The sequence below is a fragment of the Mytilus edulis genome, chromosome 1, assembly GCF_963676685.1.
Source record: "Mytilus edulis chromosome 1, xbMytEdul2.2, whole genome shotgun sequence".
Lineage (NCBI taxonomy): Eukaryota > Metazoa > Mollusca > Bivalvia > Mytilida > Mytilidae > Mytilus > Mytilus edulis.
The window spans coordinates 82,836,896-82,853,545 of NC_092344.1; the positions used below are offsets into that span (position 1 = coordinate 82,836,896).

A 16,650-nucleotide genomic window follows, 5' to 3' on the forward strand; every position below is an offset into this window, starting at 1 on the left:
AAAAGAACAGATTAAGAAATGAAATTTTGCTAAAACGGATAAATTTAATGAAACTTAGATCTTGCTAAAATTGAAACTACAAAATGTATTGATAATGCTTTGGACCTACGAACAAATTACCATGTAAACCTGAATAATATCATTAATGATACTGTAAAGGATATTGATGATATATTTGTCTATGCCGCAAAACATACATTTGGAACTTACAATTAAAAAAATTCTGAAAAAAGAACCTGCAACTCTGAAAAGGGGAAATCGAATAACCCATGGTTCGACCAAGAATGCAGACAAAAAAAGAAAAAAAATCAAGGCGCACTCAAAGATTATATAGACTTTGTAAATCAGAATAAAAGAAAAGAAAAGAATTAAAAACCAAAGCAAAAAGAATACAAAAAGACCTTATACAAATGTAATAAATAATATAGGATCGAAATCAGAAACAAAAGGAAAAATATGAAACAAAAAATCCAAAGGAGTTTTGGAAATTACTGAACGGTAGGCATTAACAAAATCAGTCGAATATACCTAAAGAAACTTTAGGTGACTTCTATAAGGAATTAAACGAACCAACTATGAAAATGGAAACATACAAGAAAATGATCATGATAATACCAAAGAAAAAGAAAAAATACCAGGAAAAGAGATCTTGAAATGAATTAAGCGGTTTAAAAACAATAAAGCTGGTGTTGATGACCTTATCATTAATGAAAACATAAAATCAACTGCTGACAAAATTATAAATGCATATATGAAATTGTTTACTAGTACTGCAATCTAATTTTTAATACTGGAATGATACCGGAAAGTTGGCTCCTTTGAAATATAATTCCTATGTACAAAAAAGATGTGAAGGATCTGAATAACTTTAGACCAATAACTAATTAATCCAATTACTTTAGACCAATAACCAATAACTATCAATTATAATCCTGGTACCTTTTGAGCTATTTTAGGAAATTATTCATGTCTGTTTTAAATGAAAGATTATCTACCATTTTAGCTTTTTTTCTATTCTTCATAATAACCATAGCGGATTTAGGAAAAATTACTCCACCACTAATAATTTATTCATATTACACTATCTTTTTTAAATGATGAAAAAATCAGAAAAAAACTGTTCTACGCTTTTACGGTCGACATCATGAGCTGGCCAGTATAACACAAGTGTGTCAGAAATCATATCTAATATTCTTCCTCAGTCATGATAACCTGCATCATTACCGAACTGAATAAAGAAATAACACGACGGGTGCCGTATACGGTGCAGGAAATGCTTTCCCTTCCGGAGCACATGATTTCACTCCCGGTTTTTAGTGGAGTACGTGTTGTTTCTTATTTACTATTTGTAACTGTTGATGTAAATGTCTTTTGGTTTCATGAGTCCTTGGTTTTGATTGTTACAAAAGCAAAGAAAAAAATAGCTGAAAAAGCAACGAAAGCCACGTATGGAGTTATACAAAAAAGTCGTATATTTACAATAAAACTGCAACTTGATCTGTTCGACAAAATAGTAAATCCTATCTGTATGGATGTGAAGTTTGAGGATCTGAGAAAAATGTTATCGAACAAGTTCTCCTAAAATTTCTGAAACATATTCTGCACTTGAAAATATCAACGCCAAACACTATTGTCTATAATGGAACGGGCAGATACCCACTTGACATCAGCAGTAAATGCCGAACTATTTCGTTCTGGTGCAAAATATGTTCAGACGAAAACAAACTCTCTTCATTAATTTACAAGATCGCATACTATCAACACAGTTTGAAAAATGAAAGCATCAAATGGATCAAATATGTTCAGGATATTCTAAACATGAGCGGATTTTCTAAAAATTTTCAACTACAAAATGAACATTGCTCAAAGTGGCGTAATCAGAGCATCACAATGAGGCTGATCGACAAAAACATTCAGAAATGGTACTCTTTAACTACCTGAATATTCCTGCAGACAAAAATAGGTTTACATTATGTAAATTCAGAGCAGGTAACCATATGTTACCTATAGAAAAGGGGAGATGGTAAAACATTGCCCGAAATGAAAGGACATGTAAGTGGTGTTGTTCCGGTGATATATGCGACGAATTTCATTATTATACAGTACTTCTCTTTCACGTTTTGTTGTTCCTAGAGATGACTGTTCTTCAATTATGGTCACTACTAAATCTAAGCTATCTATTACAGACTTTAAATTTCCTGCATTGAAGTTGTCTTTTGATATCAGCGTATTAGTAACTCCCAGTGTTTCATTAAGAACATCTGCTAACGTGACATTGCTTGTACCATTCAAGGAAAGATGCAACTGAAACAAATATATGAAAGGCCGTTCATGTCAAAAACCCGCTTAAGTAACTCGTTAACATTTAACTCGATAAATATAGTTTTAACGCGTTGACATTTTTTTAACGCGTTATTTGATTATTTAACGCGTCAAGCACAAAACTACAAAAACTGACCAAAAATAATTTCTTCTTTCGCCATAACAACGTTTTAAGGCGTCAGATTTTACCCGAAACTTACAAAATGAAATGGGCACATGTGTCATAACTTTGTCAATTAACGTGATAAAGTTTATTGATTTTCAGCACATTTTTTTATATCATCATCATTAATTTCTAATCGTATTAGAATGAATAAGAATTAACGTGTTAAATGAAAGTTTAACGTGTTAAAAGAGGGTTTAAGCGTTAAAAGAAGGATACAGCGATAAAAAATAAGATGAATGCCACTTCAACGCGTGACAATCATTTGTAACGCATTATATGCAACTTTAACGCGTGAAAGCACTTTAAACGCTTTAAATGTTATTTTAACGCGTTCAATGCAGGTTTAGCACTTTAAATGCAGTTTAAACGCGTTAAATGCAAAATGCAGCTTTAACGCGTAAAATGCAAGTTTAACTCGTTAAATGCAAGTGAAAGGGTTAGCGCTATAGAACCAGGTTTAATCCATCATTTTCTACATTTGAAAATGCCTGTACCAAGTCAGGAATATGACAGTTCTTGTCCATTCGTTTTTGATGCGTTTTGTTATTTGATTTTGCCATGTGATTATAGACTTTCCGAATTGATTTTCCTCTAAGTTCAGTATTTTTGTGATTTTACTTTTCACGTGTTAAATGCAAATTTAACGCGTTAAATAATATTTTAACCCGTTAAAAACAATTTAAAAGCATTATATGCAACAATCACGCGTTAAATGCGCTTTTAACGCGTTAAATGAATCTTTTACGCGTTAAATACAAGTTTAACGCTTTAAATGCATTTTCAACACGTTTACTTCAATTGCTACTGTAACGTGTTTAAAGTAACGTTTAATATAATTCAAGCTTACTTTTCATATATATATAAACGGACTGACCGTATGTTAATTAAACGGCCATCTAAATTTACCTTTGTCAACCCGTCTTTACGCTTCGTCTTGAATAAATTTTGTTTATATGTCAAGTTTTTTTGATACTTTACTTGGTGTTTTTAAAATTGAGAATGGAAATGGGGAATGTGTCAAAGAGACAACAACCCGACCAAATAAAAAAAACCACAACAGCCGAAGGTCACCAACAGGTCTTTAATGTAGCGAGAAATTCCCGCACCCGGAAGCGTCCTTCAGCTGGCCCCTAAACAAATATATACTAGTTCAGTGATAATGAACGCCATACTAATTTCCAAATTGTACACAAGAAACTAAAATTAAAATAAAACAAGAATAACAAAGGCCAGAGGCTCCTGACTTGGGACAGGCGCAAAAAAGCGGCGGGGTTAAACATGTTTGTGAGATCTCAACCCTCCCCTATACCTCTGACCAATGTAGAAAAGTAAACGCATAACAATACGTACATTAAAATTCAGTTCAAGAGAAGTCCGAGTCTGATGTCAGAAGATGTAACCAAAGAAACAAAATGACAATAATACATAAATAACAACAGACTACTAGCAGTTAACTGACATACCAGCTTCAGACTTCAATTAAACTGACTGAAAGATTATGATTTCATCATATGAACATCAGACACAATCCTTCCCGTTAGGGGTTTAGTATCATACCATCAGAACATATATGAGACGAACATAACCCGTGTCATGCCAACAACTGTTTTTAGAATAAATGTGTTTAGTTCCGATGCAAAGACCTTATCAGTGACTCAATATTAACGCCAAAATATGCAATCTTTAATGACTTGACAACAGTATCGTAATTATATCATTTCTTAATAAGTCTATTCAAAGGTTTTGTTAGTTTCTGAGGTGAAGACTGACACCTTTGTGCTTTATAAAGAATATTTCCATAAAAAATTGGATGTGAAATACCTGAACGTATATATACATAAATTTCTCTCGTTAAAATCTAAAACATTGTTACATACAGGAGCGAATCGTACAAGTTGAGATATATAAACACCGTTAGATGGTGACAAGGGAACGACACCATCTTAAAATGGATAAATAACGATAGGAAATGAAAAATCATCCTTTTTATCATAAATTTTAGTATTCAGCTTTCCGTTAGTGATGTAGATATCAAGATCGAAAAAGGGCAGTGGTCATTATTAGTACAAGCTTTATTTAAAGTAAGTTCAACATGATAAATTTCATTAATATACATACTGAAGTCGTCATTATTGAGAGCCAAAATATCATCCAAATATCTAAAAGTATTATTAAATGTTTGCAATTTTTGATGTCTGTATCTATCATTAGGGTTTACCATAAACTATGGTAGTTTGACGTATACTTACATAAGTCTCTACAAGTAAAGTGTTTTAGTAGATGATGAAAACATGACATATCTTTACTATATCTATCAACCACACCTCAGTTAAACATTACAATCGAATATGGTTACCAATTGTAAGTCAGATAACCGAGGCATTTAAAAAGAAAATCATTCGAGTGTCATTGATGGGTCTTTTGTAGAAGAAACGCGCGTCTGGCTCAAATACTAAATTTCAATCCTGGTATCTATTATAAATTTATCATCTAGCAATCGTGTGTGAATTGTGAACAAGTTTGAAACAAGAGGCTCTTAATAGCAAGCATCGAGCATTTTGTAAACCATGCCAAATTATGTAATTAATATGAGCCAAAAGTAAGAGGATGACTATTTTATATTCATTAGGGAAGGAGGATGTTAGTCTTTATTCTTACTACTTACTGAGTTGATCTTTTCTTCTTAAATACTGCGTTGTTCTGTTATATGGCATGTGCAGAGAACAAATTATTTACCCCCCCCCCCTTAAAAATGGGCGCTATTATTATTGCCCTACCTGTAAAGCGGAAATAGACTGTCTTTCTGTCCGTCCGTTATCAGTCTTGAAAGGTTATGATTGTCATTCTGTTAGTGTTTGACTCTAACCCCAGTGTTTTATTTTGTATTTATATTGAGTCATAGATCAAATAAACTAATCATAGATACCAGGATCAAATTTATTCGTTTAGTGTATCTTCAATAGTTTTTTTAATATGTCATTTGATTGAGTTAAGCCATTTCAGTTGATATTTTAAAATGTGTTTTTCTACGTTGTGTACTACACTATTGTTTCATGTTAGATACATGTTGGTGCTTATTAAAACATTTAAACCCGCTGCATTTGTTTGCACCTGTCCTAAGTCAGGTACCTGGTACCGTGGTTGTCGTTTGTTGATGTGCTTCATAAGTTTTTTTTTTTTTTTTTTTTTATAGATTAGACCGTTGGCTTTCCTGTTTGAATGGTTTTACACTAGTCTTTTTTAGTACCATTTATACCTTGCTGTTCTGTGTAGGCCAAAGCTACACGATGGAGGCTGTAATTCATTCCCGAGTGTGCTAAAATGTTATCGTCTTCATTAGTGTCATCTTCTTGTGTTTGTTGTGGTATGTTTTCATTTGCAACACTTGTTTTGATATTAAATCGCATAAAGCGATGCATTCAGAGTCCAGGTTGTTCAAGATACCTGCTTCATATAGGACATTAGAACTTGTATGGTTTCCAGTTAACTTCAGCTACTTTGAAATCTGGTTTGTTAAGGAAACTTTTTAATCATGAAATGAAGACGAAATGAAATATCTTCATTATCCTCCTCGTCTGTAATGTCCAGGACACCCCGATACTCAATCCAACGATGATTTCATGCGTTTACCGATGTTTTAATGCATTAAACGATGTTTGAACACGTTAAACAATATTTTAACGCGTTAAACAATGTTTTAACGCGTTAAACGATATTTTAACATATTGAACAATACGATGTTTTATCGCGTTAAACGATGTTTTATCGCGTTAAACGATGTTTTAACGCGTTAAATGATGTTTAAACACATTGAACGATGTTTTATCGCGTTAATCGATGTTTTAACGCGATAAAGTAATGTTTCGTAGCAACGTAATTGAGTTGAATTTATCGCGTAAATGTGATTTATTATGACACATGTGGCCAGTGCGACGGGTATTTTATTGCGATAAACGTCTTTTTCACCTACGGGTTAAATCCCAAACTTGATAATTTCAAAGTTAAACGCGTTAAATATATTGATTTCCTTACGCGTTAAATTCTTGTTTTAACGCGTTATAACTGTACTTATTATGTTAAGGGCATACGATGCAGTTACAGGGGAGGTAATGACGTTGTTAACGTAAAATGTTATTTTCGCGACGTCAAACTGTGACATATCGGGAAAAGATGCCTTTTTCGACTGATTTTTTCATTCAAACTGATTTAATTTGAAAACGAGTTAATACACCCCTATTTTTTCAAAACAGCAATTTGTTTCATTTTGCAGGGAGACCAAAATTTTATAAAACTGTAAATAGAGGATTTTTTTTAAATTTTGATAAACATGCAGCAAAAAATGACGTATTTTCCTCAATTCATAACATTTGATAGATGTATTTGATAGAGTTATTTCTGAATAAAACATGCATACTTTTTTTATGATACTTATAAAATACAGAAATTATTAAGTTATGTCTTTCGAAAAAGAAATTACGACAGCAAATAAGAGTTTTGAGCAAATATACAAAATGTCGACCTCATTTTACTCAAAAAGTAGCACATGAAGGTATATTTTTTATTACATATTTGATTTAATCAAGCAAAAGATAGCCTATATGCAAATTTTTACGAACTTGTTAATACAGGATCAAAACTGTATCGTATGCCCTTAAATGTGTTTCTTATCGCGATGAATGTTAACGCGTTACTTTATCGGGTTTATGACATGATCGGCCTTTCAGACAACTACTCATAACATTTCATCATTTTTCTCCATTTAAATCTTTAACCTTTTATATTTTTGCCTTTCAAATGTTTTGGCCGCTAATATGAAAAGTACTTCAAAAACTTGTGTCGCTGCAAAGATCTTTATTATGATTTGTATCTTAAATTAACAAAGACTTCAATAAAATAAAGTTACGCTTTTTTAATCTCATTGTAGTTCAAGTTCTCATTACGTCATTTCTATTTGTATTTTTTTTGCGAAACTTTTTTTGAGTATGTTATTAATCTACGTTGTCTTTAGTAATGTGCTGATTGTTTTTAGTTCTGCTAATAGTAATAATATATGTAACAATGATTATGAGATGTTGACAATTGGAGATACAGGGTAACATATCTCATCAATATTCTTTTTATTACACAATTTAAGGAGGTATTGTTACCTTGGCAGCAATGATACTGAGTGCTTCACTGACACAGAATGAAGTATCTGGTCCCTTCCAAACACCGTATCGTCCTTCTTTCAGTTCAGAAAGATTCGAAGTTTGCCCTTCAAAATTAATTTTTATTTTCGATTGTTATGCTTCCTTCTTTCAATTTTCTAAAGTTTAAGATCGTTTTCATATTGTTGCATTGTTTCATGTAAAAGATTTTGTAGAAATCAAGCATTTACACTCTCTACCGTGGAATAATATATATTTTTTTTTTTATCAAATTGTAGATTTCACAAATACAGTATACAATATGAGAGTAAATAGATAGGCTATTTGAAGTTAGATTTGCCACAGTTAATAAGTGTGACAATCGCAGCATTAACACGAAGGAAAAGATGACGATTATATGCCCGAATAAAGTAATATATTACCAGACCGGTGTGAACTGTGATTACCGCTAAAAAAAGCGATAATTTAGGATAAAAGTGTTGAGTATGAGTTTCATTAAAAATACATTCGCATTTAGCTTTATTTTAAGCACATAAACTTTTACTTATCTAATGACCGGGGGAAACGCGAAGCAAGTATCTTGGTTATATCTGACATTAGAATACCACTTGAACTCTCCCGAAAATCTGTTTTTGGAGCCGAGCTATCTAAATCGTCTATTGTATTGTAGGCGGATTAAACCAATAATTTGTTTAAAAATCTTTAAAAACTATGCATTTACAAAAAACTGAATAACAGTCCTGATATCAGTTTTTTTGGCAGTGAATACTGCCATGTATAACTACTTGAACAAATGAAAGCTAACATCAAATAATATTTTCTGTAGGGTAAACTATTTTGTGTAGTACAGGTTATGACGCGTAAAAGAGGGACGAAAGATACCAGAGGGACAGTAAAACTCAAAAATCGAAAATAAACTGACAACGCCTGGCCAAATATGAAAGAAGACAAACAGACAAACACATAGAAGCCAAAAAGACAAACGATAGAACACATGACACAAAATAGAAAACTAAAGAATAAGCAATACGAACCCCACCAAAAACTAGAGGTGATCGCCTGTGTAATTAAAGAGACAATAAACAAATAGAGAATGAAGTAAAATATAGAGCTTGCATAAATCTGTACTTGAAGTTTACGGTATAACCGTTTCACAGATGTATCAGATATGTTTCTTATGTCGTAACTACAATCCACTTCCTTTTTCACTACGAATATGACCTACCGAATTAGACTATTTATCGGGTTTGTAATAACACGAGCAACTCCACCGTTATCACAAGTTGAGCAGGATGTGCTTACCATTCCGGAGCACCTAAGATCACCATAAGTTTTTGGTGGGTTTCGTGTTGCTTAGTCTTTGGTTTTTGTATGTTGTGTCTTTTGTACTATTGTTTTTCTGTTTGTCTTTCTATTTTTAAGTCATGGTGTTGTCAGATTATTTTCTATATCTGAGTTTGATTGTCACTCTGGTATCTTCGTCCCCCTCTTTCACGCTAAATTTTGATGAATATATATACAATTATGATAATCTAGATTTATCTAAATTTGTTATCTCAAGGATCCAAAGCTATTTTTAAACTTTAATTATACATTTGCAACTTGGATAGTAAACAACCGAAATAGCTTATCGAAAAGAAACACTTGGTAAAAATATTTCTGGTATTTGTTTGCTTTTGAAATCAACAGATAGTTTTGTTTTTGTTTTTCCCTTTTGAAATTTATCAAAAAAAATGAAATGATCAAATTCGCTATAAGGGTAAACATTGTTTAAATTATTGAAGTATAATGTTTGACCACAGTACATATAAAGAAACATATTAAACTAGTACATTTAAAGAGGTAAATTTGGAAAATAATTTCATTTCTAGTACTATCAATTAACACAAGTTATGTACTGAACACGAAGCTGTCATTATGAGAACCAATCAGGTTTAAATTTCATTTACAATTATTGTAAAAACAATGTAGAGTCAAAATCCCTGGACGACGAAAATGGAACATTACTTCTGTTATGTGGTCAGTAACATCACATATAAATTTAAACAATATTTCTTGAATATGATGTATGCTTATCATTCACTAAGACTTCGTAAATACTTTTGTTCAATCAAATTAATTTTGAACAACTAAAGAAAAATCCCCGTAAATATTGAATGTTACATCATGTCATCAACATAAGATAATAAACCCGTTCATAAAACAGTTTTCACGTTATTTTCCAATCTAACAAAAAGCTTTACAAGTTGCGGCAAAATTTATAATCTTTAATATCGAATTGGTCGTAATTTTGTCATCAATAACGTGAAAAGAATTTGTTGACTGGTTCAAAAATTTTGCACGTTCATATGCATTATCCAAACAATTATGAGCCACCATTCCTGCATGTAAATAGAACAAATCGTTCATTTTATATTTGGACCTCAACTTAAATTCAGTAAAAACATGTCAAAATCAGAAAAGAATATGTTATTTGGTTGTTCTTTTTTGGAGGTATTGAATTAATAGACTACTGATAATAACACCTTTAAATACAGTTCAATACATTCTATCACAGGACGAATGTCTGCAGTGAGGCAATAAAATACAAATTTCGCTCAATATAAACTAAGAAATTTAGTTCAACGTTACCTGTCGATCCCTTCACACAAGTTTGATAGTCATAATTATTTGGCATGGTGGTCTTCCATACAACTCCATCGGTATCTATATATCCGAGACATGGAAGTATTACTTCAATTAGAAAAAAACAATTTTTTGTAATATGTAAAAGTTTCGCTGGAAGATCTCTTTTATTTCTTCTATGCTTTTCTTCTGCGCTCATTTTATCCATTTTGATACTTTTTTCTTTTTTTCTTTTAGCAATGATGAAGTTTTTAGGACAATTTATTGGTTTTTATCTATTTACTTTTTAATGCCAAAACCATCAACCTAGATATAACGTTGATCTTGACTAAATTACCAACTTAAGCCTGTATAAAATAAAGACTTCAAAATCCGAATCCTGTTTCAACATCATATTATTTGTTTCAATTGTTGTATTATTAATATACTAGGAATGTGTCGAAACGGACTTGTCATGTTCACCGAAATTGCTCTTAACTTGCATTGAGGTTAAACAATTGCTATTTATATATACCAATATATGGTAACATACCTTGGGACGCGGCCGCACAATCACTGTTACTGTTAACATCTGCAAAGCAAAAAAAATGTCATATATGAAATTTATCATAATTTTAATCATTCTCTTGCATATAACTTAATGAATCATCTTTTGGTGACAATAATTCACATTGATAATTTTCACATATAAAAAAAAAATGTCTCAAAGCATTTTGGTATGACACAATTTTATTTGTATGAGATATGTATGAATAATGGTATCGACAGAGAGGAAACAGACACTGAAGGAATAAATCAGACTGACGACGTCATACAAAAACAACAGAACAAAACCAGGTGATAAATTTGGTTCAGTAGGTCACATTCGAGGAAAAGAGGACGGATTGTATAGACAACGGCAATTTAAAAATACTCTCCGTGAACTGTGAAACAAATATTCCATAACGCTCAACCAACTCGTAAAAATGTCCTTTAAATTATCGCAAGTATGATTTCGATTGCTCCACTTGAAACTCTGGGTTTTATAGCTTTCTTGTCAATTGTAAGCCTAATATACTAAGATGATTTTAGTACTTCGGAAGGTAAGACAGATCTTGTTCTACATGTGTAAATGATCAATACCTTAAGTAATCAAAACAATACTTCTGCAGATTGAAGGTGATAGACAATTTTCATGGGACACTCCAGAATAAGGCACTAAATTCCTTAAGACAGCGTTATTCTATTTAAGAAATAATTCATGGGGGCTTGAATATATCGTGATTTTACCACGGGTTGGCCCTTTATGACAAATATTTTACCCTGAGCGATAGCGAGGGGTAAAATATCGGCATAAAGGGACATCCAGTGGTAAAATCTAGATATGTTAAAGCCCCCATGAATTATTTCGATTCTAATAGGTCAAATACAGCAATTCTTTTGGATCGAAGCGCTCTAGGTGGAGGCAAATATTTGCCATTCCCAGAAATAAACACACTATTAAATTGGCGTAAAAGAACGGAACAAACTGAATTAGTGACATGCTTAAACTATTTAAAATAATATATATAGATAGTTTTGAATGAATTTAAATGATAATTTACTTATATGTCTCAAATGTTTTAACAAATATGGCTTATAACACATTTTAGCATCGTTTGTTTACGTTTCCATGTTGTGATGATTTTCGGTAATACAAGCGTGTATTTTCCCGTAAAATGCTCATATTCTAACGTCATCGTTTTATGACGTCGCATGTCATCGTTTTATGACGTCGCAAACTCATTCATAAAAAAGCATATGACGTGGGAGTACGATCGGAACAGCCCATGCAATATATTCAAATTTTACCACGGGTGTGTACTCAAAGCGTTTGAAGGACGTCATGTTAGAATTCAACGATATAACACTGTCTTTCGATATAGATTTTATGATCTCATTTTGCTGTTTAGTTTTATATTAAAATCCGCCGTTGGCTTTGATGAAACCATGTGTATAAAATAAAAATTTTGAGAAAAATTTCTGTTTCATCAAGATTTTTTATTCAAATGTTGGACTATTTTGCATTGAACTTTCATATAATAGAAAAAAATCTTGATAGGCTATAGATGTTTATCGAATTTCGACACACATCGATCATGGTTTACTACATACATTACTTTTAATAGAAATGACATGATCTTAAAAACAAAGTAAAATCACCAAAATAGCGAACTCCTAGGAAAACTGAAAACGGAAAGTCCCTTCTCAAATGGCAAAACCAACAGCTCATACACAAACGGATAACAAATGCCATATACCCGACTTAGTACAGACATCTTCTTGGTAGATTAAACCTTGTTTTACATGTATAGCTAGCTAAAACTTTCATAGTCACGAAAAAATCTATTATATTGACAGCGATGTGTGTCCAAAATAAACAGACACAATAGCTAAAAATGTCATAATGGGGCACAATAGTCAACATTGTGATATAATCTTAATCCTGATACATATAAAAAAAATATATAAGAAAGAAAAACAAAAAGGCATCAAGACAAAACACATAAGCAAACATGAATAACAAGAATGCAAAAAAAATACCATAGTAAAAACCAGTACAACTGTCTTACCTGACATAAAATCTATACCACAATACTCGGTCCTCACTTGTAAACTTCCTTCGATATATATTGCTTATTTACCTGCAGAATTCGTATCACATTTGTCCTCATCAATTAATTCGTCACAATCGTTGTCTAAACCGTCGCCAGGTATACTTAAGGTTGGTTTACATTTCTAAAATAAGGTGAGGTAACTGATATAGTTGCTTTATAGCTTCAGTGCTACATTTTGGATAAGAATTATATAAAACAAAACATTTTACTCTTATGAATTAAGAAATCATCTTCAAAAATGAAATGTTACTATTTAATCGGGGCTTTTAGACTTAATACAGTGTGGCTGAATAATACAAGGGAAATTCAGATTTTTGTCGAAACATTATATAAATAACACATAGCTGAGAGGGTGATAGAGCAGATTGGTACCCCGAGAAAACATTGTCAACCGCGGCGAAGCCAAGGTTGACAATGCTTTTTCAAGGGGTACCAATCTGCTCTATCACCCTCTCAGCTATGTGTTATTTAATTTATTATACTGAACGTCCTACCATTTTTGTCTTTTACAGATCAATTTTATTTCAAAAGGATTTTTCTATGACGTCACGTACATAACAACGTAACGAGTATTAGAAATAAACAACAAGGTGTTTTTTTTTTTTAACAATTTTGACAGTTATATAATAAAATTTGATCCAAAACGTAAAACTTAAGCATTGTATTCAACTACTTGATGTAAATTCAATCCATTGTTCTTTAAATTGTCGATTTTTGATTGGTTTAGACGAGTGGGTAACATTCAAAAAAATTGTCACCCTCTCAGCTATGTGATAGAGTAAAATGACACCCTCGTATTAGCCAATCAAAATATGACATTTTAACGTGAAGTATAATAATATTTAATGTCAAACTTATTAACAAACTTAATTTTATACATACCTCAGCTATTGATGCCATTCTCCTCCCAAGTGGAGTAACACCTATCATCGAGCAGACCACGAATGCTCCAAAAACAATATTGGGATCAGTGTGGTGTAAACGATGTAATTTCGGCACACTAGTATTGACAAATGCCCTGCTGTACCCTGTTTTCCCTATGTTTTGTATTTGCAAATTACTCAGAAACAAGCCATCCATTCTTAAACCATCGATATATTTGGTCTCACTTATTATGACAAGGGAATATAATTTATCCCATATAAATATATCACTATTACATAATTCTGGAGGTAACAAATAGTCCGAGGAATATTGTTCTACAGGTGGAATGATGAACTTTTTTTCGGGATAACCTGGCGTAAATTGCAAAGGTAGAATTGGTTTATTTGATTGCATCAAACAATTTCTGTCTACGCTAATTGATTGATTTATATGATCTCCGCTTTCATTGAGATAAAAATCATATTTTACTAAAGTGGCGTTTGGTCTATAACAACGTATGGTCACATTTGTATTAGCCTCCTTTGAAACCATTTTTAAAATAAATCTTCTTAAAAAATGACCAGGGAAAGATGCTATAATAAATTTACGACCCCACGTATTAACAGGTGGCATCATGAGACTTTCGTAATAGTCACTCACCATTACAGACACAGGGAAGTCACTAGTAATAATGGATCCTGTCAAATCCCATTGACAGGAATGAATATGTCGTTGAGAATCCATTTGTTGGTGCAATATAAAAGACACATCTTGTCTTGCACAAGACGGCAATGAACAGTTTCCTGAGCATTCTGGAAATGTAAGGTTCACAGTTGTAGTTATACCCACTCCCGTTACCGTAATTCTCGAATTAACATTTGTAAAAATGATCATGTATTTTGTTCCTAACACATCAAACGGCATGACCGCACAAATTTGACGATGGTTGAATGATTTATGATACACAATTATATCGCCGTTCGCTTGTAGATCAGCTCCTTTACTTCCAATGTATCCCCAATACGAGCTATCGATGGAAACGTTAAACGTGTATAGGCCTAATGGTTCCCAATAATTGTTTACGGTGACATTCTGAGAGTTGTACGTGAAAACAACAATATACGATCCACCAGGAATGACAAATCTGTTCCCCTTGTTGTCAGGTGATGCTACCAACACAATTACAAAACATCATTATTTACTGTTGTTTGTCTTTCTTTACACTTGTTCAAGTTTATTGTTATTTCGCAAATAAAAAATGAAATTCTGAAAATCATGAAACATTTATGGACAGATTAAAAATGACACTCCGTAAATTTAACGGACACCATCACGAATTGGCTGATACATACGATGTATCTTCGTCCAAACTAACTATGGAAATTTGTACCACGTGTTAGATAGTGGTTTGTCATTACGTCGTCCGATATTTTTATTACCGAATGTGACTGTTTTGCTGAGTGTGAACTCGTATTGCTTAAAGACATGGCACGGTACTTTTCCATACCAAATTGTTACGAGATACCATGTTTTTTGTATACTGTTTTGTACAGAGATCAGTTCAGTAGTCTTTTCGTTTTACAAACCCAGTAGTCAGCACTGTTTGTGCTAACATGAATTATCATTGATATTGTATTATTCATAAATTAACTGTTTACAAAATTTTGAATTTTTTGACATACTAAGGCTTTTCTTCCTCAGGCATAGATTACCTTACCTTATTTTAGGAATTTTGGTCATCAATGCTCTTCAACTTCGTACTTTATTTTGCCTTTTTATCTTTTTTGGATTCGAGCGTCACTAATGAGTCTTTTATAGACGAAACGCGCGTCTGACGTATATATAAAATTTAGTCCTGGTATCTATAATGAGTTTATTTGCAACCACTGGGTCGATGCCACTACCCCGAGGGTATTACCAGCCCAGTAGTCAGCACTGTTTGTGCTGACATGAATTATCATTGATATTGTTATGTTTATAAATTAACTGGGACAACATCCCTTATGCGCCTCGAAATGAGGAACTCAAATGTCACGTGTAAAGAAAAAATCTCTGTGTAGTGATATTGGACATGTTTCTATTTTTAACAAACGACTGAACTTAATTATTTGTGGTGATTAGGAAAGTAGAGGAACATAAATGTGTAAAAACTATGGAGCTATTGAATGTGTTCAAAGTATTAAATTTTTAAAGAACTTATTGTGTTAAAAAGGGGATACTTTACCAGAAGGAGCCGCATCACAAAAGGATGTTCGGGGTTTGCTAATTTACGGAAATAGTAATCTCACTTCTTACCCCGAAAATTTAACCACATATGTGAAAATGACACAGCTTCGAAACGAGCTATCATACATATCCAAGTTTACGATATGGACTGAGCTACAGGAAAAAACGTTACCATTACCGCCTATGTAAAAACAATTAAAGATATTGAGTCAACTGTTTACAAAATTTTGAATTTTTGAAATACTTAGGATTTTTACCTCAGGCATATATTTCCTTAGCTGTATTTGGCAAATCCTCAATTCCTCAATTCTCTTCAACTTCGTACTTTATTTGGCCTTTTTAACTTTGTTGGATTCGAGCGTCACTGATGAGTCTTTTGTAGACGAAACTCGCGTCTGGCGTATATATAAAATTTAGTCCTGGTATCTATGATGAGTTTATTTACAACCACTGGGTCGATGTCACTGCAGATGGAGATTTATTTCCCCGAGGATATCACAAGCCCAGTAGTCAGCACTGTTTGTGCTGACATGAATTATCATTGACATTGTTATATTTATAAATTGACTATTAACACAATTTTGAATGTTTTGAAATACTAAGGCTTTTCTGTCTCAGGCATAGATTGCCTTAGCTGTATTAGGCAAATCTTTTAGGAATTTTG

General features: G+C 32.5%; 1 protein-coding gene across 1 annotated transcript in view; it reads right to left on the reverse strand.

Annotated features, from left to right (window-relative positions):
* LOC139492173 (adhesion G protein-coupled receptor L1-like) overlaps positions 1 to 16,650 on the reverse strand; it is a 56,340-nt gene that overhangs the window by 27,952 nt on the left and 11,738 nt on the right. Inside the window, exons 5-10 of the mRNA XM_071280337.1 lie at positions 13,779 to 14,929; positions 12,924 to 13,017; positions 10,793 to 10,831; positions 10,267 to 10,368; positions 7,636 to 7,742; positions 2,107 to 2,304 (exon numbers count right to left, since the gene is read on the reverse strand). Coding sequence (XP_071136438.1) covers positions 2,107 to 2,304; positions 7,636 to 7,742; positions 10,267 to 10,368; positions 10,793 to 10,831; positions 12,924 to 13,017; positions 13,779 to 14,929 — 1,691 coding nt within the window. The remainder of the gene's footprint in view (positions 1 to 2,106; positions 2,305 to 7,635; positions 7,743 to 10,266; positions 10,369 to 10,792; positions 10,832 to 12,923; positions 13,018 to 13,778; positions 14,930 to 16,650) is intronic.